Source organism: Hylobates moloch, unplaced genomic scaffold (genome assembly GCF_009828535.3).
Source record: "Hylobates moloch isolate HMO894 unplaced genomic scaffold, HMol_V3 SCAFFOLD_33, whole genome shotgun sequence".
Taxonomy (NCBI): Eukaryota; Metazoa; Chordata; class Mammalia; order Primates; family Hylobatidae; genus Hylobates; species Hylobates moloch.
The window spans coordinates 2,549,807-2,575,488 of record NW_026652308.1 but is presented as its reverse complement, the minus strand read 5'-3'; the positions used below and the strand labels follow the sequence as shown (position 1 = coordinate 2,575,488).

Sequence of the window (25,682 nt, the reverse complement as noted above, 5' to 3'; positions counted from 1 at the left end):
AAAAAATAAAAATAAAATTATTTAAAAATCAAAAAATTAGCTGGGTGTAGTGGCACATGCCTGTAACGCTCAGCTACTCAAGAGGCTGAAGTGGGAGGATGGCTTGAGTCCGGCAGGTCAAGGATGCAGTGAGCTGAGATGGTGCCACTGCACTCCAGCCTGGGAAACAGTGAGATATTGTCTCAAAAAAAAGAAATGGTCGTTAAATAAGAGATAGCATTGATCATTCTCAGCAAATTAACACAGGAACAGAAAACCAAACACCGCATGTTCTCACTAATAAGTGGGAGTTAACAATGAAAACACATGGACACAGAGAGGGGAACATCACACACCGGGGCCTGTCGGGGGTTGGGGGCAAGGTGAGGGAGAGCACCTATTGTATGTGGGGCTTAAAACCTAGATGATGGGTTGATGGGTGCAGCAAACCACCATGGCACGTGTATACCTATGTAACCTGCATGTTCTGCACATGTATCCCAGAACTTAAAGGAAAATTTTTAAAAATGAGATGGCATTATATGTCTCATTAATCAACTAAAACATTGTTTAAGCAATATCCAACAGTTTGTTATTGATGGTGTAAACTGGTACAGTCTTTTGGGGGAGCGATAGTGTCATCAGTCATCTCTGTCCTTATCTTTTGCCCGGGTAATTTCACTGTTGCAAATTCATCATAAAATAACGTCTGAATCTGTTTGAGCTGTTAGGACAAAATACCATAAAGTAGGTAGTTTATCAACAACAGAAATTTATTTTCTCACAGTTCTGGAGGCTGGGAAGTCCATGATAAGACACAAGCGGATTCAGTGTCGGGTGAGGGCCTGCCTGTGATGCACAGACAGTGCCTTCTAGCTGTGTTCTCACGTGGTTGAAGGGGCCGAATCTCGGGGTCGTTTGATACCTGCACTAATCCCATTCATGAGAGCGCTCCCTTCAAACTCTGTTCACCCCCAAAGGCCCATCTCCTAATACCATCATCACCTTGAGGGATTAGGATTTCAACACGAATTTGGGGGGTCACATTCAGATCAGAAGTTACATATAACTTAAAAAGAACAAAAACGTGGAATTCATGGAGATGTTCATTGCAGTATGGATTACACTGAAAAACTGTAAACAACCTAGATGCCCAGTAAAAGGGAAACAACCAAGAAAAGTCTGTGTCTTGTTCACTCGCTGGCAGGAAACATAGAGCAGGCACGGAAAGGAAAGGGACTCGAGGAATGCGCTGTACCAACAGGAGGCAGCACCCCTTTGCCGAGAGGCGCACCGACAGAAACCTAAGGCTACCTGGGCCGGAGCCGGGTGAGGCCGCGGAGAACGCACCCGGCTACGCGGCTGCCGAGACGGAGGAGGGCGTTTCGACCACTGCCCGATTATGCGCTTACTCAAGTAGGATTCCGAAAAAATTCAGTCGCGCGTCCCTCCTGAGGTTCCGAGCTAGACAGGCCCGGCCCGGGCTGGTGCGGCTGCGCACTGCAGCCCAGCGGAGCGGGGCCCGGGAGGCGTCCGGCTGGGACCGCGGCGGCCAGAGCTCCTGTCAGCTCTGCTGGGCACACGCAGGCCGTGGCGGGCGGCGCGGCTGTCCCCGCCCCGCACGCTGCTGGGCCCGGCGGCCTCAGAGGCTGGCGGACTCGCGCGGGGCGGGCGCAGCGGAGCACGCCGGCGGCCCGGGGCCCAGCGGGAGCGCGGCTGCGGCGCGCGGAGCAGGGGGCTACGGGTGGGCGGGCGCCCGCCTTCGTCTGCGTCGCTGCCTGCGCGCGGGCCGCCGCCCCCGGGCGCGTGAGAGCCGGCAGCTTGGCCGACTGGGCCCGGAGCGGCGCGGAGGCCAGGCGCTGACGGTAACGGGCCGGGTGCGCGCGCGGGAGGGCTCCGGCTGCCCCGACAGAGGCCGGGCTCGGGCTCGGGCGGCGGGAGCGCGAGCGGCGCTGCGGCGTCAGAGGGGCCAGGAAGGGGCTGGAGGCTGCCTGAGGCCCGGACCTGGCGCCTGTCTCTGCGGTCCCCGGGGCCGACGAAGTCGGAGCGGGCCGGGAGGGGGTCGGGAGGGAGCCGGGCGGGCGGCCAGAGACCCGGCGGCGGGTGCCTGCCCTCTGTGATCCGACTCTTAGCCCAGCTCCACCCACACTGGCCTGGACCCAGTCTCTAAGGGCTGAAAATATTGCCCGGAGGCTCCCGAGCAGAATCAGATCGCGCTAAGTAGGGCACAACGCAGAGGCGACGAAGCTCCTCGGCCCCAGGGCCCGCGGAGCAGACTCCGGAGCGCGGTCCCGCCCACGCTCGGCTCTGCAGTTAGCGTCCTCCCTCCTGCTGAGCAGGCAAGCGGTGGCCCGAGGGCGGTGGCGGCGGGGGGCACGGGTCCTCTGAAGTTGCCTCGCAGCTGAGCACTGGGCCCCGTCTCTCCCTTCCCAGGGGGCCTTCGGCATCACTGCAGGCTTCCTAGGGGTCCCCTAAGTGCTCTGCAAACCGCGGCTGGAAATTTCTCACTGCAGGAAACAGTAGACAAACAGGGAGAACACATAGGGCTTGCTTTATGCTAGAAACACAAGCATCTTTCTTCTTTATTAGAAAGAAACTCATTCTGTGTTTCTGAGAAAGGATTTATGCCAGGCACTGTTTCTGGTGAGTGCCAGTTTGACCTGAAAGGGCACCGAGAAAGGCTTTCCTATCAGTCTCTTTGGGTTCTGGCTAAACTTTTAAATCAAACAAAATAGAGACTAGCTTATTCACCTGAAACTAGAAGCACATGGCCGAGGAGCCTGAACAGGCACCTCCTATCTAGGCAGGAAAGCTGTGTAATCAGGAGCTTGTGTGGTGCACTCCAGTCAGAGCTGGGACTCTTATCCTGGGCCCGTTTTTCATAGCACCAGCCAAAGGAGAGCGTCCTCTCCACGCTAGGGGCAGAGCTGCTACCAGGACCAGGTGGGCCAGCCCCAGATGTGCTACTTGTGCTACTTGGAGCCAGGCAAATGGGTGTTCCTTTGGAACAGCCCTCAGGAACTCACTGGGGCATTTGGTGGAAAGACTGCCACGGGCATTTTGCATGCTGGAGCTACAGATGGTGTCCTTCCTGCCAGGTGTGTGTGGAGGCCAGTATGAAGCTGAAAAAGCAGGTGACAGTGTGTGGGGCTGCCATCTTCTGTGTGGCAGTCTTCTCACTCTACCTCATGCTGGACCGAGTGCAACACGATCCCACCCGACACCAGAATGGTGGGAACTTCCCCCGGGTGAGTCGTGCCTGGTTGCTGATTTCTTTGTATACAAGTCACCTGGGCTCAGGGTATGCGCCTCCCACCCCCCACTGGAGGGTAATGTCAGTACAGGACAGGGGCCTTCCTTCCCAATAGTCAGGTTTTGTAGAAACCCTGAGCTAAAAACAGTGATGGCGAAAAGAAGGAAGGAAGAAAAAAATGGCAGAGTATTGTCACTCTGTTCTCCTGAATTCTTTTCTTTTCTTTCTTTCTTTCTTTCTTTCTTTTTTTTTTTTTTTTGAGACAGAGTCTTGCTCCGTTGCCCAGCCTTGAGTGCAGTGGCGCAATCTTGGCTCACTGCAACCTCCGCCTCCCAGGTTCAAGCGATTCTTCTGCCTCAGCCTCCCGAGTAGCTGGGACTACAGGAGCCTTCCACCATGCCCGACTAATTTTTGTATTTTTAGTAGAGACGAGGTTTTGCCATGTTGGCCAGGCTGGTCTTGAACTCCTGACCTTAGCTGATCCACCCGCCTCAGCCTCCCAAAGTGCTGGGATTACAGGTGTGGGCCACCATGCCCAGCCCCTCCTGAATTCTTGGCAGACATTGCTAATTGATTGCAGCATTCTTTGCCATTAAGCCCTGTTGAAATCCTTCTCAGCGTAGGCAACGCCGATTGTTGAGAATAGGGAGGTGAAAGGAAATCTTTGCCATCCCTGAGCTAGAGAGTGATGGTTCTCCCAACGCAAGTGGAGTGTAGTCCTCAGTGGTGATGTGCACAGCTCCCTTTATCTGAACGGTGTCATCTATCCCTGTAGGCTCATGGTCTGGCGTTGACTGATGAGGGAAGAACTGTAGTCAGGCCTCAGCTGGTAGACCCCAAGCAGAGACCCTCCCTGTGGCATAAGGAGCTGCGTGTGATTGCTTTTTGGTTTTTGGCAGAGCCAAATTTCTGTGCTGCAGAACCGCATTGAGCAGCTGGAGCAGCTTTTGGAGGAGAACCATGAGATTATCAGCCATATCAAGGACTCCGTGCTGGAGCTGACAGCAAACGCAGAGGGCCCACCCGCCATGCTGCCCTACTACACGGTCAATGGCTCCTGGGTGGTGCCACCAGAGCCCCGGCCCAGCTTCTTCTCCATCTCCCCCCAGGACTGCCAGTTTGCTTTGGGGGGCCGGGGTCAGAAGCCAGAGCTGCAGGTAAGAGTCAGAGCTGGCAGGGATGTACAGCGGCCATGAGTGGGGTACTGAGCTGCAATTCACCTGGCAGATGCTCACTGTGTCGGAGGAGTTGCCGTTTGACAATGTGGATGGTGGTGTGTGGAGGCAAGGCTTCGACATCTCCTACGACCCGCACGACTGGGATGCTGAAGACCTGCAGGTGTTTGTGGTGCCCCACTCTCACAATGACCCAGGTGAGGGCCCTGCAGACTCCTGGGAGCTGGAGTGTGGAGTGGGATTTCTGATGGCCAATACAAGGGAGGGACGTCGAGGAAGATGGTGGCATCCTCAGGGGACCCTACATTGGCTCTAGGCTGGATCAAGACCTTTGACAAGTACTACACAGAGCAGACCCAACACATCCTCAATAGCATGGTGTCTAAGCTGCAGGAGGACCCCCGGCGGCGCTTCCTCTGGGCAGAGGTCTCCTTCTTCGCCAAGTGGTGGGACAACATCAATGCCCAAAAGAGAGCGGCAGTCCGAAGGCCAGTACCAGGCGGGGAGGCATGGGAGGGCATCATCTGAGCCCCAGGCTGGGTGGACGGGTCTTACCTTAAGCTGTGGGTGCCAGGGTGGCAGGGAGAGGCCCAGAGAGCTGTGGAAGAGTTGAGTGATGGCGGAGGGAGGGAAGGCAAAAACAGGTAGAGGTTCCGAGATAAACGGGGCCAGGATAACCTGGAGGTTGGCTGCAAGAAAAGGAGGGAAAGTGTGTGTTCTCTTGGTCCTGGGATTTGGAGAACTGGTTCAGTGAGGCCAGTGCACACAGGCCCTGGACATTTTCTGGTTGGCAGGACTGGGCAAAGTGTCCTGCTCCATCCTGAGTGTGAGTCCTTAACTATAGGCTGGTGGGAAACGGGCAGCTGGAGATTGCGACAGGAGGCTGGGTGATGCCGGATGAGGCCAATTCCCACTACTTTGCATTGATTGACCAGCTCATTGAAGGACACCAGTGGCTGGAGAGAAATCTTGGTAAGTCCAGGCCCAGGCATGGGGGTCTGCCCCCCGGGCTGGGCCCACAGCGATATGGCAGGGGGCTGTGAGGCACAGGGATCGACGGGGTGGTTCCTTTCTACGCAGATCCCACCATGTGGGCCTGGTGTGATGTCATCTGTCCACTCACTACCAGGACAAGAGCTGGGGTTCCAGCACCTGGGAGGCCGAGAGGCCAGCCCCTGAGGTGTATTCAGGGCCTCTCTGGCTTCCATGCCCTACCCAGGTGCAACGCCCCGCTCTGGCTGGGCAGTGGATCCCTTTGGATACAGCTCCACCATGCCTTACCTGCTGCGCCGTGCCAACCTCACCAGCATGCTGATTCAGAGAGTGCACTATGCCATCAAGAAGCACTTTGCTGCCACCCACAGCCTAGAGTTCATGTGGAGGCAGACATGGGGTAAGGCCAGGTAGGGTAGAGGGGGTCACTGCAGCATAGTCTTCACTGGGGAATAGCAGGGATATCAGAACTAAGACCCCCACTGTTCTTCAGAGCAGACCTGCAGGCACTGGTGTGGACTGCCAGAAATGGTCGCACCCTCTGGTTAGGGGAGGGTCACATTGACCTCTGGCCTCTACAGGGCCTGCTGTCCCAAGGGTTTCAGCGTGCCCTGTGTGCCTGTCCCCTGAAGGAGCCCCTCATGTCTTTCTCCCTGGCCTACACACTCTCTCCAGCCCTAGGTCCAGTTACAGCCTCACGGTCTATCAGGGCTGCCTTTAGCCTGAGCAGATCCTTGCCCTCCTGACGTCCAGAGGCTGCCTGCTGGTGACCACGTGGTGTGTCTCTGCAGACTCGGACTCCAGCACAGACATCTTCTGTCACATGATGCCCTTCTACAGCTATGACGTCCCCCATACCTGCGGCCCGGATCCCAAGATCTGCTGCCAATTTGATTTCAAACGCCTGCCTGGTGGGCGCATCAACTGCCCTTGGAAGGTGCCACCCCGGGCCATCACAGAGGCCAATGTGGCAGAGAGGTATCTGCTTCCAGCCCTTTCACTTCACAGAGGAATCAGGAGGCCTGGCTCTGGTCTGGGCCGTGCCACGTGGAGGGTGGGCTCAGGTGGTGAGTTGAGGCTCGCAGCGTCTGCGGCAGCAGCTCCTTACTAAGTCTCCTGAAAAACTGGAACCACCTTTCGCAGAATGCTTTCATTTTCTCACATGAGTACTTTTTGATGCCCTAACAAACTGCCAGGGCCAGCTGACAACTTAGAGGTGAATGATTCCCAGGTTAGATGTATCTTACAAACTTCAGGCTCATGTGCCTTCATTTAGTGCCAGGGTTCTGACTTGGCTTTAAGTCAACCACGAGAATCCTGTTCAGATCCACATTCAGTCCCACGAGATAGCCTCCAGCCTCTGAGAAAACAGACCTGTCCCTTTTGAGAGAATTTAAGGACCCCTAAAGATATCACTCTTGCTGAAATCAGGCCTGGGGGAAAAGTGTTAGGTAAGAGTTGATCCAAACAACAATTTAGTCAGAACCTTAAGAATACAACAAGTTGGATTGGTTTTTATGTTGCAATGCTCTGATTTCTCCCTGATGTCCAAGAGTTGAAACATGTGACCAAAAGGGAAATAAAGTGGTCTTTTGTTTCCAGAAGTCTAAATGCCGATTCCAGGCAAGAATCTAGGGCTATGAAGGCATGACTTTTCTTAAAGCAGCAGTTGTGATCAGTGATGCTGGCCTAGGTTTATAAGAACAGGCTCTGAAAGGTAACCGTTTTCTCCTTTGAAAGTCTTACTAGACTGATAAGTTAGTGGAAAGTGGTATTTGAGGAATCCTCTCATGAGAACGAAGTAGAAAAGTACAAGCTGGGCCAGCGCCGCTAAGTAGATTAGTTGACTCTTTGGACTGTGATATTTATAACATGCCAGTTAAAGTAGGAAGGGGCTTCTGCTGATGTGCCACAGGGCTGTTTTTCTACTGATTTTGCCAATAATTTGGATGAAAAGAAAATAAATGTTTGTATATAGTTCCCATTATGTACCAGGCACTATTCTAAGTGTTTAACAAATATTCATTCATTGATTTTATTTTATTTATTTAATTTTAATTTTTTTTTTCTTTTTGAGATGGAGTCTGTCACCCAGGCTAGAGTGCGGTGGTGCGATTTCAGCTTACCGCAACCTCCGTCTCCTGGGTTCAAATGATTATCCTGCCTCAGCCTCCTGAATAGCTGGGATTACAGGTGTGCGCCACCGCACCCGGCTAATTTTTGTATTTTTAGTAGAGACAGGGTTTCACCATATTGGCCAGGCTGGTCTTGAATTCCTGACCTCAGGTGATCTGCCTGCCCCGGTCTCCCAAAGTGCTGGGATTACAGGTGTGAGCCACTGCGCTCAGACCATTCAATCCATTTTAATTCTCATAACATTATATGGGTATCTACTGATGTTATCCTTATTTTGCTAGAAATGGAGGCTCAGAGAGGTTACTTGCCCACGGTCACTCAGGTAGTACTTGTGGAGCTGGTGTGATGTGGCTCCGGGGTCCAGACCCTTAACTTTGGTGCTGCATCGCTAACTGGTGGGCAGAATGAGGCAGGAGTGTCAGAACCAGGATCCCAAAAGATCTCAACAGCCTAGCCTAAAAAACAACATGCCAGCTGTCAGAACTGCCCAGAGAACACTGGATTCCCCTGGGGCTGGGATTCACGTGCAGGAGGTGTTCGTTTGCGCCGAACCACTCCTTGATGGATGGGATGTCTTCTAGGGGCTTGCTGGCGGGATGGCTGTGCGTGGTGCTCTTTTACTGGTGAGACTTCATGTTGGGCCCATGTTTTTTTCCTGCCCCAGGGCAGCCCTGCTCCTGGACCAATACCGGAAGAAGTCCCGGCTCTTCCGAAGCAACGTCCTCCTGGTGCCTCTTGGAGATGACTTCCGATATGACAAGCCCCAGGAGTGGGATGCCCAGTTCTTCAACTACCAGCGGCTCTTTGACTTCTTCAACAGCAGGCCTAACCTCCATGTGCAGGTGTGAGGGGCACTTGGCTGGGGAGGGGGCCTCACAGTGCTGCAGCCCATCCCTTCCTGTGAGACCGTGCCCTGGGTTCCCAACTCGGGCAAGGTGCCCCCCCCCCCCCTTTTTTTTTTTTTGAGATGGAGTCTCGCTCTGTTGCCCAGGCTGGAGTTCAGTGGTGCGATCTCGGCTCACTGCCAGCTCCACCTCCCGGGTTCACGCCATTCTTCTGCCTCAGCCTCCCGAGTAGCTGGGACTACAGGTGCCCACCACCACGCCCAGCTAATTTTTTGTAGTTTTAGTAGAGATGGGGTTTCACTGTGTTAGCCAGGATGGTCTCGATCTCCTGACCTCGTGATCCACCCGCCTCGGCCTCCCAAAGTGCTGGGATTACAGGCGTAAGCCACCATGCCCAGCCGAAGGTGCCCCTTTTATGTCAGAATTAATTCCCAGGCTCCCCTACTTCTGTTAAGTCTAGAATGGCAGGATGTACAGTTCCTGCTTCTGAGGCCAGAGCCCCTGCCTCACCCCCAGCTGCAGCACTGTGGCCACAATTTCCAAGAGGCTCTAGAACTGATGGGAGTGGGTTTTTGGGGTTCCCACAGGCCCAGTTTGGCACTCTTTCTGACTATTTTGATGCTCTGTACAAGAGGACAGGGGTGGAGCCAGGGGCCCGGCCTCCAGGGTTTCCTGTGCTGAGCGGGGATTTCTTCTCCTATGCGGACCGGGAGGATCATTACTGGACAGGCTATTATACTTCCCGGCCCTTCTACAAGAGCTTAGACCGAGTCCTGGAAGCCCACCTGCGGTGAGACCCTGTCCCCGCTTCCAGGCTGGAGGGGGAGAGTCAGCCTTCGGGGTTTAAGGAGGGGCTGGATCGGCTCAGAAGGGAATAGATAGACCCAGAGGCCAGGGCAGGTAGAGAAGGGGTGGGAAGGAAGGAGGCTGGACTGGCAGAGTGTGGGTGGGCCCTGGCTAGTGGTGTAGGCTGGCAGCTAACTTCTCTCTCTGGGCAGGGGGGCAGAGGTTCTGTACAGCCTGGCTGCAGCTCACGCTCGCCGCTCTGGCCTGGCTGGCCGGTACCCACTGTCTGACTTCACCCTCCTGACGGAAGCTCGGCGCACGCTGGGGCTCTTCCAGCATCACGATGCCATCACTGGCACGGCCAAGGAGGCTGTGGTGGTGGACTATGGGGTCAGGTGGGAGCCTTCTCTTTTTCCTTGTCAGCTCCCCTGCTCACTGTCCCAAAGAAAGGACACTGGGTGGTCAGGGGGTAGGCCGGCCTAGGGCTTGTCCTGCTGACAAGGCAGACAGCTTGCCTATGGTCATCTTCTCTCCTTCCCTCTCCTGCGCCACCCACAGGCTTCTGCGCTCCCTTGTCAACCTGAAACAGGTCATCATTCATGCAGCCCACTATCTGGTGCTGGGGGACAAGGAGACCTACCACTTTGACCCTGAGGCGCCCTTCCTCCAAGTGGTGAGCCCCTCCTGGGTCTGCATGGGGACCCTCTGGTGTGTGCAGGTCCCATCCCAAGAGCTGCTGGATGGGGGTGCTGCTCCTCTTTTTCCTTCCCCATCCAGATGAGTTCTGTGCCCAGTGCAGCTGCTGGTCCACACCTGGGACAGGCGGGGTGGGAGGAGGCTGAGCCCATAATGGTTCTTCCCTTCCGGCCCACTGAATTCCAGGATGACACTCGCTTAAGTCACGATGCCCTCCCAGAGCGCACGGTGATCCAACTGGATTCCTCGCCCAGGTAACCTGGACTACGCCAGGTGCAGAGAGGCAGAGCCATTCCCTGGCTCTCAGGCCCCTCTGCCCTGGCATGTGCTGAACCAGTGCAGGGCGCTTGCCCTGGCCAGAAGCAGCGGCCTCCTGGGTCAGCCCACCTTCTACGCACAGGTTTGTGGTGCTATTCAACCCGCTGGAACAGGAGCGATTCAGCATGGTGTCCCTGCTGGTCAACTCGCCCCGCCTGCGCGTCCTTTCGGAGGAGGGGCAGCCCCTGGCTGTGCAGATCAGCGCACACTGGAGCTCTGCCACCGAGGCGGTCCCTGACGTCTACCAGGTGAGGTGCGGGCTCGTCAGGTGGGCCTGGCCCTCTGCCCATCGTGGGCCCCTCCCCGCCCGGCGATGCCAACCTCACACCCTCCTGCTTGTGGCCCTGCTACTCTCCAGGCTGAGGACAGGCGTCCTGGGGAGGGGGTTGTCCAGAGGACAGGCACTCTTGGGATTTGAGTGTGTCCTTGAAAAGAAGGGGAAGGTTGGTATGGTAATAGTAATGGTAAAAATAGCAGTTATAATGCCCCATCATTCAGTCATTCAGTCATTCAATGTTTATTGAAAGCTTAATGTGTGGTTACCACTTCATACTTTTTCAAATATCACTTGAGAATCATAAAGTCTGATGAGGAAGAAAGGGCAAATCATATCACCTCCACTTTGGGGGAGGGGCAGAGGCCCCAGCGGTTGCAGGGACTTGCTCAAGCCCTCTGTTAGTAAGCGAATGCCCCAGCACCCCTGTGGCGAAAGCCGTGCCCCCACTTCCTCACCCCTCCTATGCCCACAGGTGTCTGTGCCTGTCCGCCTGCCAGCCCTGGGCCTGGGCGTGCTGCAGCTGCAGCTGGGCCTGGATGGGCACCGCACGCTGCCCTCCTCTGTGCGCGTCTACCTGCACGGCCGGCAGCTGTCCGTCAGCAGGCATGAAGCGTTCCCTCTCCGTGTCATTGACTCTGGCACCAGTGACTTCGCCCTCAGCAACCGCTACATGCAGGTCTGGTTCTCAGGCCTTACTGGGCTCCTCAAGGTAAAAGGCCAGGGTGGTGGGGAAGGGCCAGGGACTAGAGTAGAGCGTGTGTGGTGGTGGCATGTGCAGAGCGGCCTCCCGGCCCTGTGAGCATTCTGCACCTCACCCACAGTGGACCCGGGCCTGGGCCATCTCAGCTCCAGCCTGACAGCATGGGGAAGCAGGGCATGGCTCCTTGGGGAAGCTAGTCCATGTCCTCCCAGGAGGCAGGCCTGACATGCTGGTGTGGGGCCAGGGGTCAGGGCTGTGTTTTTTGGCAGAGCATCCGAAGGGTGGATGAGGAGCAGGAGCAGCAGGTGGACATGCAGGTCCTTGTCTATGGCACCCGTACGTCCAAAGACAAGAGTGGAGCCTACCTCTTCCTGCCCGATGGCGAGGCCAAGGTACCCTAAAGATGCCTTGAACAACCTGGCAGGCCCCGGGAGGTCTCACTAGCAGGGAGGGCAGGAGGGGCACAGGCCTTCCCACAGGTTTATTGCTGCCTGCCAGGGGCCTTGTCTTTCTTGTTCAGCCCAGGGATATCTGGGAATAGGTGCTCTCTTGCCCAGCCCTGGGCTGGCACCTTCCTGCCTTGCCCTCTGTGCTGTAGTTTCAACAGCACTCTGCTCTTTCCCTAGCCCTACGTCCCCAAGGAGCCCCCCGTGCTGCGTGTCACTGAAGGCCCTTTCTTCTCAGAGGTGGTTGCGTACTACGAGCACATTCACCAGGCGGTTCGGCTTTACAATCTGCCAGGTGAGCCTTGCGCATGAGGAAGGGTCCGGAAGGAGGTGTGGGCTCCACAACTGTGGCATATTCTTCCTTCTGCTGCTTCTCTGTTCATACCTCTGTTCCGTATCATTTGAGACAGGGGTGCTCCATTCTCTTGGAGAAAAAGTCATCCAGAAATGCCCTGGGAATTTCTTGGGAGGTTGGACAGAGCCTCTCCCCAGCTTGGCTCTGATCCCCCAGCCCAGCCTCTTAGCTGTGGTTCAGCCTCACACTTCTCCATGCCCCCACTTTGTTCCTGTGCCCAGGGGTGGAGGGGCTGTCTCTGGACATATCATCCCTGGTGGACATCCGGGACTACGTCAACAAGGAGCTGGCCCTGCGCATCCATACAGACATCGACAGCCAGGGTATCTTCTTCACAGACCTCAATGGCTTTCAGGTGACTCCTGGGCCTGGGTCTCGGAGACCCCACAGAGTAGAACTTGGACTCTGCTTTTGCCCCTGTCACAGGCCCTGGGGGATGATCTGCCCTGATGGAGAAAGATGAATGAGAAGCGAGAGTGATCAGGGACTCCTTCAGTCTGGGGACCGCTTGGGCCCACATGGTGCCCGGGTACCCTTGATCTGCTGGCCTTGCCCCCACAGGTGCAGCCCCGACGGTATCTGAAGAAGCTCCCCCTCCAGGCCAACTTCTACCCCATGCCAGTCATGGCCTATATCCAGGATGCACAGAAGCGCCTCACGCTGCACACTGCCCAGGCCCTGGGTGTCTCTAGCCTCAAAGATGGTGAGTAGGGCCCAGGAGTTCTGTAGAGGGTATCAGACAAAAAGAAGACCGTCCCCACCCTCAAGGGCTCCCCGCTCTGGTGGCCTCCCTTGCCTCTTTCTGGACTGCCTCACCTCCATGCTTGGAGAGGGGGCGAGCCATTCAGAGCTCTTGGCACAGGAGGCAGGCACCTGCTGTCCCAGTCCCCTGGTGGCAGCAGCAGTGTAGGCAACTGGGTGAAGTGTCCTACTGGATCCCTTGAAGAACCGTCAGGGTTACAACCCTTGGGGCCAAAGAAAGAAACAAATGTCAAAAAGCAAAGCTAGGCACAGTGGTTCACTCCTGTAATCCCAGCACTGTTGGGAGGCCAAGGCAGAAGGCCAGGAGTTTGAGACCAGCCTGGGCAACAAAGCGAGACCCAAGCTCTACAAAAAAATTTAAAAATTAGCTGGATTTGGTGGCACGTGCCTATAGTCCCAGCTACTCAGGAGACTGAGATGGGAGAATTGCTTGAGCCCGGGAGTTGGAGGCTGCAATAAGCCAAGATTGTGCCACTGCACTACAGCCTGGTGACAGAGCAAGACCCAGTCTGAAAAAAAAGGCAAGAAGCATCAGGGTATTGAACAGTGATTCTCAGCTGAGGTGTGCAACCCTCTTCTGGGTGGGGATGAGAGTAGGGACAGCTTGTAAAGTACACTCAGTGTCATGAAATATTAAGGAAATGAGAAAATTACATATTATTTTCCCACTAGTGATCATTAAAAAAGCCTGACGTTCTTTTTTTTGTTTTTTGTTTTGAGATGGAGTTTCACTCTTTCGCCCAGGCTGGAGTGCAGTGGCGCAATCTCCGCTGACTGCAACCTCCACCTTCCAGTTTGAAGCGATTCTCTTGCCTCAGCCTCCTGAGTAGCTGGGATTACAGGCGCCTGCCACCATGCCCAGCTAATTTTTGTATTTTTAGTAGAGATGCGGTTTCACCATGTTGGCCAGGCTGGTCTGGAACTCCTGATCTTGTGGTCTGCCTGCCTCAGTCTCCCAAACTGCTGGGATTATAGGTGTGAGCCACCACACCCGGCCAAGACTGACGTTCTTAAGAATCAAAACGGGCATGGGGAGCACTGGCCTGGAGTCAGACCCGGGCAGCTGGTCGCGCTGGCAGTTCTGTGTGGCCCCCATATCCTCAGGGCAAAATGAACAGTTTGCACTTGGTGGCATCTGAGGCCCTTGAGATCTGTCTCTGGGAAGAGCCCTTGTGAAGGGCTGAGCCGAGAGCACCCAGTCAAGGCTAGGCGTGGCCCGATGGCTGGCAAGTGCAGGGGCCTGACTCCCTGCTGGGAGGAGTATGCCTTTCTCTGCCAGGAGCAGCCCCTGGTCCATCTGTGTCATGACTCCTAACTGCAGCCCAATATCCCTGACTGGATTTTCTCCTCTACCCCTCTGGGATATGGTGTTTGAAAAAATGACTGTCTTCTATACAAGGGATCCATTTTAGGGTTTTCAGACATCTTTCTGTGATTGTTCTGGGTTAAAAGACCGAGCAACTACACAAGTCAGTAAGGACTGGAGAGGTGAAAGAGAGAACACGGCCATCTGTCCCAGTGGACTGTGGGGGCAGCTGGTGTGGTTTCCCTCGAGATCTTGTACAAGAACAGCTGCACCCACCTCCAACACCTGCACACACTGGGGCCTCTGTCCCCAACACATCAGCCATGCACCGAGCCCCTGCTCCAAGCATACTCTAGAAAATAAAGCAAAGGTGGTCACCTGCCCTATCTTTTTCCCAGGGCAACCCCAGATGACACTTAATATGAGCCTCTGCCTGACTTGCCATCTGGCTGTCCTTTCCAGAGCCCTACTTTTAACACACAGGCAGTCAGAGCTTGAGTCTGACCTGCTGGGGCTGTCTGGCTGTCCAGTGTAGAACAAGGGCAGGAGAGCCTGTGTTTTAGTCACAACAAAACCTACCCAACCTGAGCAAACCTGCCCCAGATTACGGAGGTATGCAGCAACACTACCAACGGCTGTTGATCTAAGTTTTTCGTTTCTGGTTTATTTTGTTGTATGTAACCCGTCCTGATTCGGTTTCCTGCCTGGGCCCCTACTCCTGAGTCCCAGAGCATGGGGGTAAACTGCCAGGGCCAGCCTGCCCCTTTCTGGGCCTCATGCTTCCTCATCTGCAAAATAAGGGCACAGGACCAGCCCCTCATCAGGTTCCCTCCCAGCTGTGGGAACCCGTGACCTCTCCTGAGTGACTCAGCTTCCGTCTCTTGAGCTGGGCTTTTCTGTCAGGGCCTGTGGCTGGGATTCTCCTTTGAAAGGTCAGTGTCTGCTTGGGGGTGGGGGCAGGCCAGCACTCACTGTTTGCTTCCCCAGGCCAGCTGGAGGTGATCTTGGACCGGCGGCTGATGCAGGATGACAACCGGGGCCTAGGCCAAGGGCTCAAGGACAACAAGAGAACCTGCAACCGTTTCCGCCTCCTGCTAGAGCAGCGAACCGTGGGCAGCGAGGTAACATCTGGGGCTGACGCCCAGGGAGCCAGGTCTGGCTAGTCCCTGGGGGTGGCCGGGGGGTCCAGCCTAGGGCTCAAGGAGCGTAGCTGGAGGTGGGCAAGGGAGAGAGAGTAGGGCTGAATTCCTGGGGCGGGGGGAGGCAGTCTGGCGTTTTGTGTCCCATCTCACGCAGCCTGGCACCTTCCTCTCCCAGCAGCGCTCTGTCACCTGTGCCCCTCATGTTCGTCTCCCACTTTCCTCTGTGCTGCCCTCCTCTGCCCTGTCCCAGCATTCTCTAAGCCTATGCTCCAACCCCGCTCATCTCATGGCTTTCTTTGCCCCACCAGCCTGACTTTTTCTCCAAACTGGCAGCCATGTTTAGGGGCTTGATCTTTCACAGCAGCAGGAGCGGTAACCGAGAGGTAAGGGTCGGCTCTGGGAGTGGGGAACTAGTACGAGCAAGGTGTAGCTGCGCCGGAGCCCAGGTGACAGAGCCCGCCGCTCAGTCACTCGTGCGTCAGATAGATATTGAGCACCTGCTTTACTGTGAGGATCCAGAGGGACATAAGTGCAGACAGTGCTGACTCTCCCAGGAGTTTACTCGTGAGTAGGGGTGGCAGAGAAGCCATGTGTGTGAAAATGCAAGGTAGAAAAGGGCTTTGTCTCACTGATGCTGAGGAGCAAGGTAATAATGTGGGCTGAGGAGATCGAGGTCAAGGAGGTGTCACCCAGGTGTGGCTTTGATGAATGGGGGTGTGATTTGAAGATATGAACCAGGGCACAGGGTAGGAGGCAGGAAAGACAGCAGGCTGGGGAACAGCAGTGAGTTCCTTAGTTACGCTGGAGCTACGCTGTCCAGTACGGTGGCCAGTAGCCCTATATGGCTATTTAAATTACAACTAAATCAAGTAAAAAACTTGCTTTCTTATTCCTACTGACCACACTTCAAGTACTCAGTGGCCACAAGTGGCTAAGTGGCTGCCGTATTAGACCATGCGGTGTCGGATATTTCCATCCTTGCAGAATGCCCTCTTGGCTGGTGCTGGGCTAGAGTGCTGGGGGGAGATCAGGGCAGACGGCAGAGCACCTTGAGTGCCTGCTAAGGGATCTGGACCTTATCCTGGCTAGGAAAGGTCCAGGCTAAGGAAAGAGCTGAGCAAGGAGGGACACTGTCAGAACTCTGCTCTCAGCATGTCAGGCTGACAGTATGGAGCAGGTTGGATCTGTGGGAAGGGAGACTGGAGGAGGGTGACAGTGGGAGGCTGTTCAGGCAGGACATGCTGGCTGCTTGAACTAGGCCAGAGGCTGGAGAAGTTGCCGGTGGCTATGAGGACACTGCCCAGGTGAGACGGAAGAGAGTTTAGCATTACCTGGGAATGCAGAGGGAAGTGAGAGATGCTGGGTGCTTGGAAGAAGGGGGATGCCAGGGACAGAAGTCCAGAATATTCAGCCCAGGCCTGTGAGTCTGACGTCCACGTGAGGTGCTAAGGAGTAGCCCTGCTGGCAGAGCCCCTGCAGCGCTGGGCCTGAGAGCCAGGCTGGCACTGTGGATGTGGAGTCACTGTGAAGCCACAGGATTACCCAGAGCACTCTGGATTGGAGGCCCATGCTCCATGGTGAGGCCTGCGTCTGCCTGTCTGCCATCCTCCCTGCACTGTGGATCCATGTGTGAGGGGAGACATGGCTGATGGGAGTGTGTTGCTCATGATGGTGTTATGTGAGCAAGGAACTAAAAAGTAGATAAGAAACGGCTTAGTGAAATAGCCCTCTGAGTTAGGTGAGATGGCAAATGTCCACACTTGAAGGGTTAGCAGAACCTCGCCTGGAGCCAGGCATGCCCTTGAGTCCAGGCGCACCAGGAAAGCTCTTTCCAAAGGAACTGACCTGGGTGTGCTTTTATCCTGCCTCATCCTCTCCCCCCAGCCTGGCTTTGGTCCCTCACCAATATCTCGGGTCAACCTTGCAGGTCCAAGATAGCCACTCTACCAGCTACCCATCCCTTCTCAGCCACCTGACCTCCATGTACCTGAACACCCCGGCACTCGCTCTGCCTGTAGCCAGGACACAGCTCCCAGGCCCTGGTCTGCGCTCATTTCGTCCTCTGGCGTCCTCACTGCCCTGTGACTTCCACCTGCTCAACCTGCGTACGCTCCAGGCTGAGGTGAGTGTCCCTCAGCGCAACATGCTGAGAGCAGAGTTCTGATGGTGTCCCTCCCTGCTCAGCTCCTTCCTTAGCCTCCAGGATGAGGTCCAGACCCCTTAGCAGGTATTCGGCTCCAAACCTCCAGGACCAGGTTCTGGCCTTTCCTTACCCACATGCCTCCCTGTGCCAGCACTGCCTCTGGGCAGAGGCGCTGCTACATCTCCGATCTCTGAAAGCCCTGCGCCCACTTCCCTGGGCACTGTCTGTCATCCAGGAGGACACCCTGCCCTCGGCGGAGACCGCACTCATCTTACACCGCAAGGGTTTTGACTGCGGCCTGGAGGCCAAGAACTTGGGCTTCAACTGCACCACAAGCCAAGGCAAGGTGAGTAGGGTGGGGAAACAGAGCACCTGGGAATGGCAGGCGTGAGCTTGGTAAGACTGGGCTGAGATTCGGTGACAGGCTGGGAGAAGAAAGTGTCACTCCAGGGCTTTCTGGAGAGAAGGGGGGAAGCTGTAGACATGTTTTCAGAGCTCCGGAGGCCTGGCAGGGGGAGTTTCAGACAAGGTAGATCGCTTGAGAACTTTTGTTCGCTGAGCAGGGACCTCTATCAAGCAAAGTGGAAAAGACCGGAAATAGAAAACCAGAACCCCATCCCGTTGTTACTTTGTAAAAGCTCTTAGCAGCCAGCACTGATAAATGTCCCCAGGTGCCAGGTCCTCTGCTGGGCTCCAGTGTTTCAGAAGTGAACCAAGACATGGTCACTGTTCTGACAGAGCTCACAGCCCAGTGAAACGGTTCTTACCCGGAGATCTGTAGGCAGGCTTTAGGGTTGAGCAAATCTCAGCAAGCCCGTGAGACTGGATGCACACTCATGTGTAAGAAGGCGTGGTGTTGCTGAGAGGGGCCAGCTGGAACTGGAGTGCAATGGCATGATCTCGGCTCACTGCAACCCCTGCCTCCTGGTTCAAGCGATCCTCCTGCCTCAGCTCCCAAGTAGCTGGGATTACAGGCACCTGCCCCCATGCCCAGCTAATTTTTATATTGTTAGTAGAGATGGGGTTTTGCCATGTTGGCCAGGCTGGTCTCGAACTCCTCACCTCAGGTGATCCACCCACCTTGGCCTCCCAAAGTGCTGGGATTACAGGTGTGAGCCACTGCACCTGGCTGAGATTCTTAAAGAGGTAACAAATTGTAGATGAACAGCCACGTTCTTTAGTGTCTTGGCACCCAGCACAACCCTGCACCTTCTCTTCTCTCCACAGGTAGCCCTGGGGAGCCTTTTCCATGGCCTGGACGTGGTATTCCTTCAGCCAACCTCCTTGACATTACTGTACCCTCTGGCCTCCCCGTCCAACAGCACTGACGTCTATTTGGAGCCCATGGAGATCGCTACCTTTCGCCTCCGCTTGGGTTAGGGCTTCTTGTGGCCTGAAGAGGAAGTTCATTCACAGAGACTGCCTCTTAACATGAAGATCATTGGACAAGCCACACGGGTATCCCATCCCGATCTGCCTCCCAGAACTGTGACACATTGGGCTCTGCCCTCATTTTCTGTTTATTGCTGCTGCTGTGTTTTGGGGGCAACCCACAAACCCAGTGATGGGTAAATAGGGCAGACGCTAGTGAGATCAGGGAGAGAAGGCCCTTGGTCAGAGTGGGCAGTGCCAGGCTCTGCTTTGGGTTGTGAGCGGACACCCAGCTGGGCACAGGCTCAGGCACCCATCCTTTTTCCAAACAGGGATATAGAAGAAGTGGAAGCAGACAGAAGAGGTAAGGGAGGCTAAGTGGGTAACAGCCCAGCATCAGGGTCACTGTGGCAACAGCCGGCTCTAGGGGAATCCTGTGGTTATGTAGAGACTCCATGTCCTGGTGTGATGAGCAGGATCAGAGTGATTCTGGGAGGACAGGGATGGGGACCCAGAGTTAGCAGTGGGGATGGAGCAGTAGAAGGAATCACTATTTCTCCTAGGAGTCCGAAGGCCTCACTGCTTTCTGTGATGGCTTTGCTGTAAGTGCCGCCTGGCCTGCATGCATTGGCTAAGAGGCTGCAGAGTGGCAGGAAGGACTTGCTAGAGATTGTCATGGTCAGAGGTCATAGGTCACTTCAGGTAGCAAGACCCCTGGCAAACTGGGTACTTGGCCTATGTACTGATTTGTGGGGTGGTGGCAGGGGCGTGGGGTCCTCCGCCCTTCCTGACTCCTCTTTGGCTTCTATGCTCTGTACACTGCTGTCCCCAAGAGCTCTTTCTTATTATGGCAGGGAGTGGGGATTGGTCCTACTTTCTTTCTCTGGAAAGGAAAGCCTCCAAGACCCCATGTGCTTGGGCAGCTTGAGAAGGCATTCAGCACCACACCTAGCCGGCAGACCTTGAAGCCCCACCTTTAGTCTATCCTGCAGAGGTATTCAGTTCCTGGCACAGGGGACTAGGGGCATGTGGAGTATATGAAGAGACAGTATGGCTGTGCAGGAGCCTTCATTTCAGCTTCAATTAATAGGGAAAAATTTATGATAGCTCTATAGATGCTGAAAAGGTATTTGGTAAGATTTAAAATCCATCCCTTATTAAAACTCTTAGTAAATTAAGTCTGGAAAGAAACACACTAATCTAGATAAAGGTCTGTTTGAGAAACCAACAGTTATGGCTTTCTAAAGAGTCAGACACCACAGGCATTCCCATTAAAGTCAGAAACTAACCAAAGGCATGCTATTATTCAGCAGTGTCCCGGCACTACTAACCCCTGCAACAAGCCAGATGAGGAAAATAAGGAAGAATTATAATTGTCATTATTTGTAGACAATAAAACTGCCTACCTGTAAAACCTAAGAATCAACTGAAGACCTGTTAAGAGTATTCTGTAAGTCAGCCCAATGATACACATCATGTTCCTGTCTACATACTGGTTTTCCCCAAATCAGCTGATAAATTCAGTGCAATTCCAATGAGATTAATACTTTGGAATTGACAGTTCTAAAGTGCATTTGGGAGAGTGAATGTGTGAGAACACTAAGACCACTCTGAACGATGATAATGAGTTGGGGGGTGGACTGCTGAGGGGGAAAAGGCACACGTCCTGCCAGATTCCCAGAGGATTCTCACGCCACCATTACCTCACTCAGTGTGACCTGGAGGGGCTCAGACAGACGGGAGAGTCCAGAAACAGACCCAGGGCTACAGGAATTTAGTATATGGTAAGAGGGATGTTTTAAGTGGGGAAAAAGGTGGATTATTTAATAAATAGTACTTTTAGACAACTAGCTATCAAAGCTAGATCTCGGTCGGGTGCGATGGCTCACGCCTGTAATCCCAGCACTTTGGGTGGCCAAGGCGGGTGGATCACTTAAGGTCAGGAGTTCGAGACCAGCCTGGCCAAGATGGCGAAACCCTGTATCTACTAAAAATACAAAAACTAGCCAGGCATGATGGCATGCGCCTGTAATCCCAGCTACTTAGGAGGCTGAGGCAGGAGAATCACATGAACCTGGGAGGCGGAGGTTGCAGTGAGCTTAGATCATGCCACTGCACTCCAGCCTGGGTGACACAGCTAAAAAAAAAAAAACAAAAACCACTAAGTTAGATCTCTACCTCACAGTGTCCATACAAATTAGTTCCAGAGGGAAGATATACTACAAAATTACTCAAAAATTTTTGTACCTCTGATGTGGGACGGTCTTTTCTAAACTTTAACATGAGACTTAAAAGATATAATAAGGGAAAAGATAAGCAGATTTTGCAACCAAAAAATATCGAAAGTCTCTGTGTGATGGAAAACATCAAGATTAAAACACAAATGACAGATATGGAAGAAAATATTTGCAGCACATAAAAAAATCAACGAGTACAATTACTTTAGGAGAAAAGCTTGCTTCAGGGTCCTTAGAGAAAGTCACTGGGGCCTGCCAAGCAGCCATCTAAAGACAAGAGTGAGAGGGCTGAGTTCTTCCAGGTCGTCAGAGTTATTGCTGCCCGTATTAGGCCACACAGTGGAACCCCATTTATATCATAGCAGAAGAAATAGGATTATCATTGTGAACTGCTTAGCATGGTGCCTGGTAGATACGAAAGCTCCACAAATGTGAGCTATAATCCTATTAGTAAAGGATGTTAAGCAGTTCCACTGTGGCAGGTGTCATTTGCTAGTAGAATTTGTAATCAAACAATAGGAGGGGAATCTGTGAACGCCTAGAAAATTAGCAGAATAAAGGATACTATCTTTGGAGGCCTCCGATGTGCAATGAAATTATTTGTCTGACAGAAACGAATGCTTAATTCTATTTACTAGCCTTTAAAATGACTTAAGGCAGTCCGGTGGTGGCTCATGACTGTAATCCCAGCACCTTGGGAGGCCAAGGTGGGTGGATCACCTGAGCTCAGGAGTTGGAGACCAGCCTGGACAACACGGCAAAACCCCATCTCTACCAAAAAAAAATACAAAAATTAGCCGGGCGTGGTGGTGTGCGCCTGTAATCCCAGCTACTCGGTAGGCTGAGGCAGGAGAATCGCTTGAACCTGGGAGGCAGAGGTTGCTGTGAGCCAAGATTGCTCCATTGCACTCCAGCCTGGGTGACAGAGTGAGACTCTGTCTTTAAAAAAAAACAAAACAAAACAAAACAAAAAAACATAAAATGACTTAAGGCAGCATGGCTCAAGGTATGATTCAGAATCACCAGAACTGCTGTTGAAAGTACAGGTTTCTGGTCTGACTAGAGCTTCTCCTTCAGCCTGGAGGCTGCAGTGCAGATGTGTAGGGCAGAGCCACAGCTGCCCTGAGACTGCTGTGTAATAGGAGATAGGAGCAAGAAACAAAAGCTGACTTCAGTGCACAGGGGGATAAAGGCAGATTCCTGGGTGCAACCTTTGAACTGGTCTCTGGGAGCAGAGGCCAAAGAATTTGCATTTTTAACAAGCTCCCAGGTGATTCTTGTGCACGCATAATTTGGAAATGGCCCAACTTTTAAAGCAAGCAGCAGCCCTTTACCACAGAGCTGTGGCACTGAGGCCTCACAGTTTGTTTTTTTCGAGACAAGTCTTGCCTTGTCCAGGATGGAGTGCAGTGGCACAATCTCGGCTCACGGCAACCTCTGCCTCCTGGGTTCAAGCAATTCTCATGCCTCAGCCTCCCAAGTAGCTGGGACTATAGGCATGCACCACCACGCCTGGCTAATTTTTGTATTTTTAGTAGAGATGGGTTTTCACCATGTTGGCCAGACTGGTCTTGAACTCCTGACCTCAAGTGATCTGCCTGTCTCGGCCTCCCAAAGTGCTGGGATTACAGGCGTGAGCCACTGCGCCCAGCCAGCCTCACAGTTCTGAGGGTTACCATGAAAGTGAACCAGGACATGACAGAAGCCATTTCAACCACTGGAGATGGATTGGATTCTATTCCTACATTTACTTGGAACCATCCAGCTTTCATGAAGAAGGAAGGGCTGTATGGCCAGTTGGAACCACAGAGAGAAAGGCTCCAGTTGAACCATTTAAGAGCTGGTCCTCCCATGGAGGGTGAGCCAGCCCAGACGGTGTCCTCATATGGCTTGCCTCAGGGTAGGTAAAACGTAAAACCTTGAACACTTGTGCAGAGAGAGCAGCATCTTTAATTTGACCTGAACCTGACTTGCTTACCTTGCTCTGTCACTGGGGCATCTGTGCACTCACGGAGGGGGAAAATCAGTCTAGGATGCTGGTAATGAGGCTTACCATCCCCAGTAGAGATCTCTGAACAAAATCTTTGTTCTTCCCTAACAAAAAAGTGTGTGAAGGACAAACACTTCAAGGGGTCATGCTCATTCTCATAGTGAGAAGAAATAAGACAGAGAGCGGATCCTTTGCAACAACCCTCAATTTTACTTAGGGTCAATGAGAAATCAATTCAGATGGTAACAGTACCCAGGACCAACTGGGTCTGCAGTCTCCCTTCATTTTGGCTCCTGACGTTGGACCTCCCTAGTTGAGAATAAACCTGAACTAAAAATCCATGTAGTTAGGTAGTCTGGGCACAGGAAACCAAAGTGGGGTGGGAGATGCGGACTCTCTGGCATTCTGAATGTGACAGAGTTGAAGATTTGAGACACAGCATTGAGTGTGGAGACCTGGAGAAGGCCCCTCAGTGGAGGAGGAAGGACTGGGGTTTCCCAGTCAGCATGCCTCCTGCGAGTTTGAATATTTGTGTCCCTCTCAAATTCATACTGAAACTTAACCTCCAATGCAGCATATTAAGAGGTGGGGCCTTTAGAAGGTGATTAGGTCATGAGCGCTTCTCCCTCGGGAATGGGATTAAGGCCCTAATGAAAGAGGCTTCACACAGCCTGCCTTTCTTACCGTGTGAGGATGCAGTAACCACCTTGGGAGCAAAAAGCAGCCCTCGCTAGACACTAAACCTGCCAGCACCTTCATCTTGGACTTCCTGCTTCTAGAACTGTGAGAAAATGAATTTCTGTTCTTTATAAATTACCCAGTCTCAGGTATTTTTGTCATAGCAGCACAGACTAACATACCTAGAGACTTGCATTCCAACTAGAGGCGCAAGCACACCTGTAATTCTGCCCTCTCAACTCCTAATGCCAGAGATTGCTAAATAAATATTAAAAATGTAAAAACAGGCCGGGCGCGGCCCAGCACTTTGGGAGGCTGAGGCAGGCAGATCACCTGAGGTCAGGAGTTCCAGACCAGCCAGACCAACATGGCGAAACCCTGCCTCTACTAAAAAATACAAAAATTAGCTGGGTGTGGTGGTGGGTGCCTGTAATCCCAGCTACTTGGGAGGCTGAGGCACGAGAATCACTCGAACCCGGGAGGCAAAGGTTGCAGTGAGCTGAGATCTTGCCATTGCACTCCAGCCTGGGCAACAGAGCAAGACTCCATCTCAAAAAAAAAAAAAAGCAAAAACCGTCAAAGGAAATCTTCTTTGACAAAGAATGGAGAGAATAATACAGCCATTAGCAGAGGCTGAAGCTATACAGCTTGAGAGAAGTAGAGACTAGTTAAGGATGGTAGGTGCTGGGACTTCAAAGTCCACATGGGACAGGTAACCAAGTGTAACCTAGGAACGTCAAGGGACCAGAACCAGACTCTGAGAGGTACACAGGCAGGAAAAATGTAAGCTGCAAACAAAAACAGGATGACGTGCAAGCAATCTAAAAAAATACTTTAAAAAATATATATGTGCAATCACCAAAGAGCTAAAGATACTCAGTCTTGAGATGAGAAAGTGACTGAAAATAAGCAAATAAGATTTTACAAATTATACATGCTGGAAATGTAAAAATACAATTATTGAAATTTACTCTATGTATGGTATAAACCCTAGACTGGAGGCAGATGACATAAAAATTTAGCAGGTCTGGAAAACAACTGAGGAATCACCCAGAATGCACCACAGTGATAAAAGAAATATAAAAAAGAAGCTAAGACAGATGGAGGATAGACTGAGAAGCTTTGGCATAATGTTTCATAGCAGTTTTAGAAAAAAAGACTAGTGAGAATACAGGGATGAGAAAACAAAGACGGTGAATTTTTCAGAACTGAAGAAAGATGTGAGATCTCAGAATCAAAGAGCTCATTAAGTTCCAAGAAAGGTACATTAAAAAAAAAAAGGCCAGGCTGGGCACGGTGGTTCACGCCTGTAATCCCAGCACTTTGGGAGGCCAAGGCGGGCGGATAACTTGATGTCAGGAGTTCCAGACCAGCCTGGCCAGCATGGTGAAACCCTGTCTCTACTAAAAATACAAAAATTAGCCGGGTGTGGTGGCACGCACCTGTAATCCCAGCTACTAGAGAGGCTGTGGCATGAGAATCGCTTGAACCCAGGAGGCGGAGGTTGCAGTGAGCCGAGATTGCACCACTGTACTCCAGCCTCGGTGACAGAGCGAGACTCCATCTCAAAAAAAAAAAAAAAAAAAAAAAAAGTCTCTGGAACATTTCATTTCCTGTTTTGTTACTGACCTGTGACTCTGTAAAAGTCTACTTTTGCAATTTGGATTAATACTTTTATGAATGCAAATAGGAGATGCTGTTCAAAAAAAATAGAAAAGTCTTACAAAGGAAGGACAATCACAGTGATAGCAGACATCTAGTTAGCTACAATAGACACCCGGAGTCCATTCAAACCTAGAGAAAACTCAGCCTTGAATTTGCTATCAGCTACACCATTCAAGAGCAAGGGGGAAATGAAGACATTTTCAGACACGCAAAGACTCAAGAGTTTGCAATGTACAAAACTTTAGTGGAAGAAAACAGGTGTACTTAAGCAAAAAGAGAATTTGTCTAGGGGCATAAACTAATGAGAGGGAGGGTATACCTAAATAAATACTGGCTATAAATGTAATACTATTTTATGGTTTAAAAAGAGGCAGGAGGCCGGGCGCGGTGGCTCACGCTTGTAATCCCAGCACTTTGGGAGGCCGAGGC

General features: G+C 52.8%; 1 protein-coding gene across 5 annotated transcripts; it reads left to right on the top strand.

The window, feature by feature from the left end:
• The first annotated feature begins 783 nt into the window (after positions 1 to 783).
• On the top strand, positions 784 to 21,500 carry LOC116463308 (alpha-mannosidase 2x-like). Of its 5 annotated transcripts, none has more exons than XM_032146344.2 (24): positions 784 to 1,395; positions 3,078 to 3,227; positions 4,132 to 4,389; positions 4,460 to 4,604; positions 4,724 to 4,895; positions 5,252 to 5,379; positions 5,627 to 5,800; positions 6,192 to 6,378; positions 8,201 to 8,378; positions 8,969 to 9,171; positions 9,380 to 9,562; positions 9,726 to 9,840; positions 10,050 to 10,117; positions 10,264 to 10,429; positions 10,931 to 11,167; positions 11,428 to 11,550; positions 11,785 to 11,899; positions 12,181 to 12,314; positions 12,521 to 12,662; positions 15,015 to 15,148; positions 15,478 to 15,552; positions 17,097 to 17,291; positions 17,548 to 17,658; positions 18,540 to 21,500. In XM_032146344.2, the coding sequence occupies exons 2-24, from the start codon at positions 3,096 to 3,098 to the stop codon at positions 18,690 to 18,692; spliced, it is 3,528 nt and encodes a 1,175-aa protein (XP_032002235.1). In that variant the 5' UTR covers positions 784 to 1,395; positions 3,078 to 3,095; the 3' UTR covers positions 18,693 to 21,500. The 5 variants fall into 5 exon arrangements, with proteins under 5 accessions (XP_032002235.1, XP_032002233.2, XP_032002232.2 ...); XM_032146342.2 differs by lacking the exon at positions 784 to 1,395 and adding an exon at positions 1,425 to 1,844 and having other exon boundaries at positions 4,153 to 4,389; XM_032146341.2 differs by lacking the exon at positions 784 to 1,395 and adding an exon at positions 1,425 to 1,844.
• Positions 21,501 to 25,682: the final 4,182 nt, after the last annotated feature.

Excerpts from the sequence above, each read along its gene's own strand:
- LOC116463308 (XM_032146344.2), top strand. The coding sequence starts at position 3,096 with ATGAAGCTGAAAAAGCAGGTGACAGTGTGTGGGGCTGCCATCTTCTGT. Across the intron at positions 4,605-4,723 it reads CCACTCTCACAATGACCCAG|GCTGGATCAAGACCTTTGAC; the intron begins GTGAGGGCCCTG and ends CATTGGCTCTAG. Across the intron at positions 17,659-18,539 it reads GCACCACAAGCCAAGGCAAG|GTAGCCCTGGGGAGCCTTTT; the intron begins GTGAGTAGGGTG and ends TTCTCTCCACAG.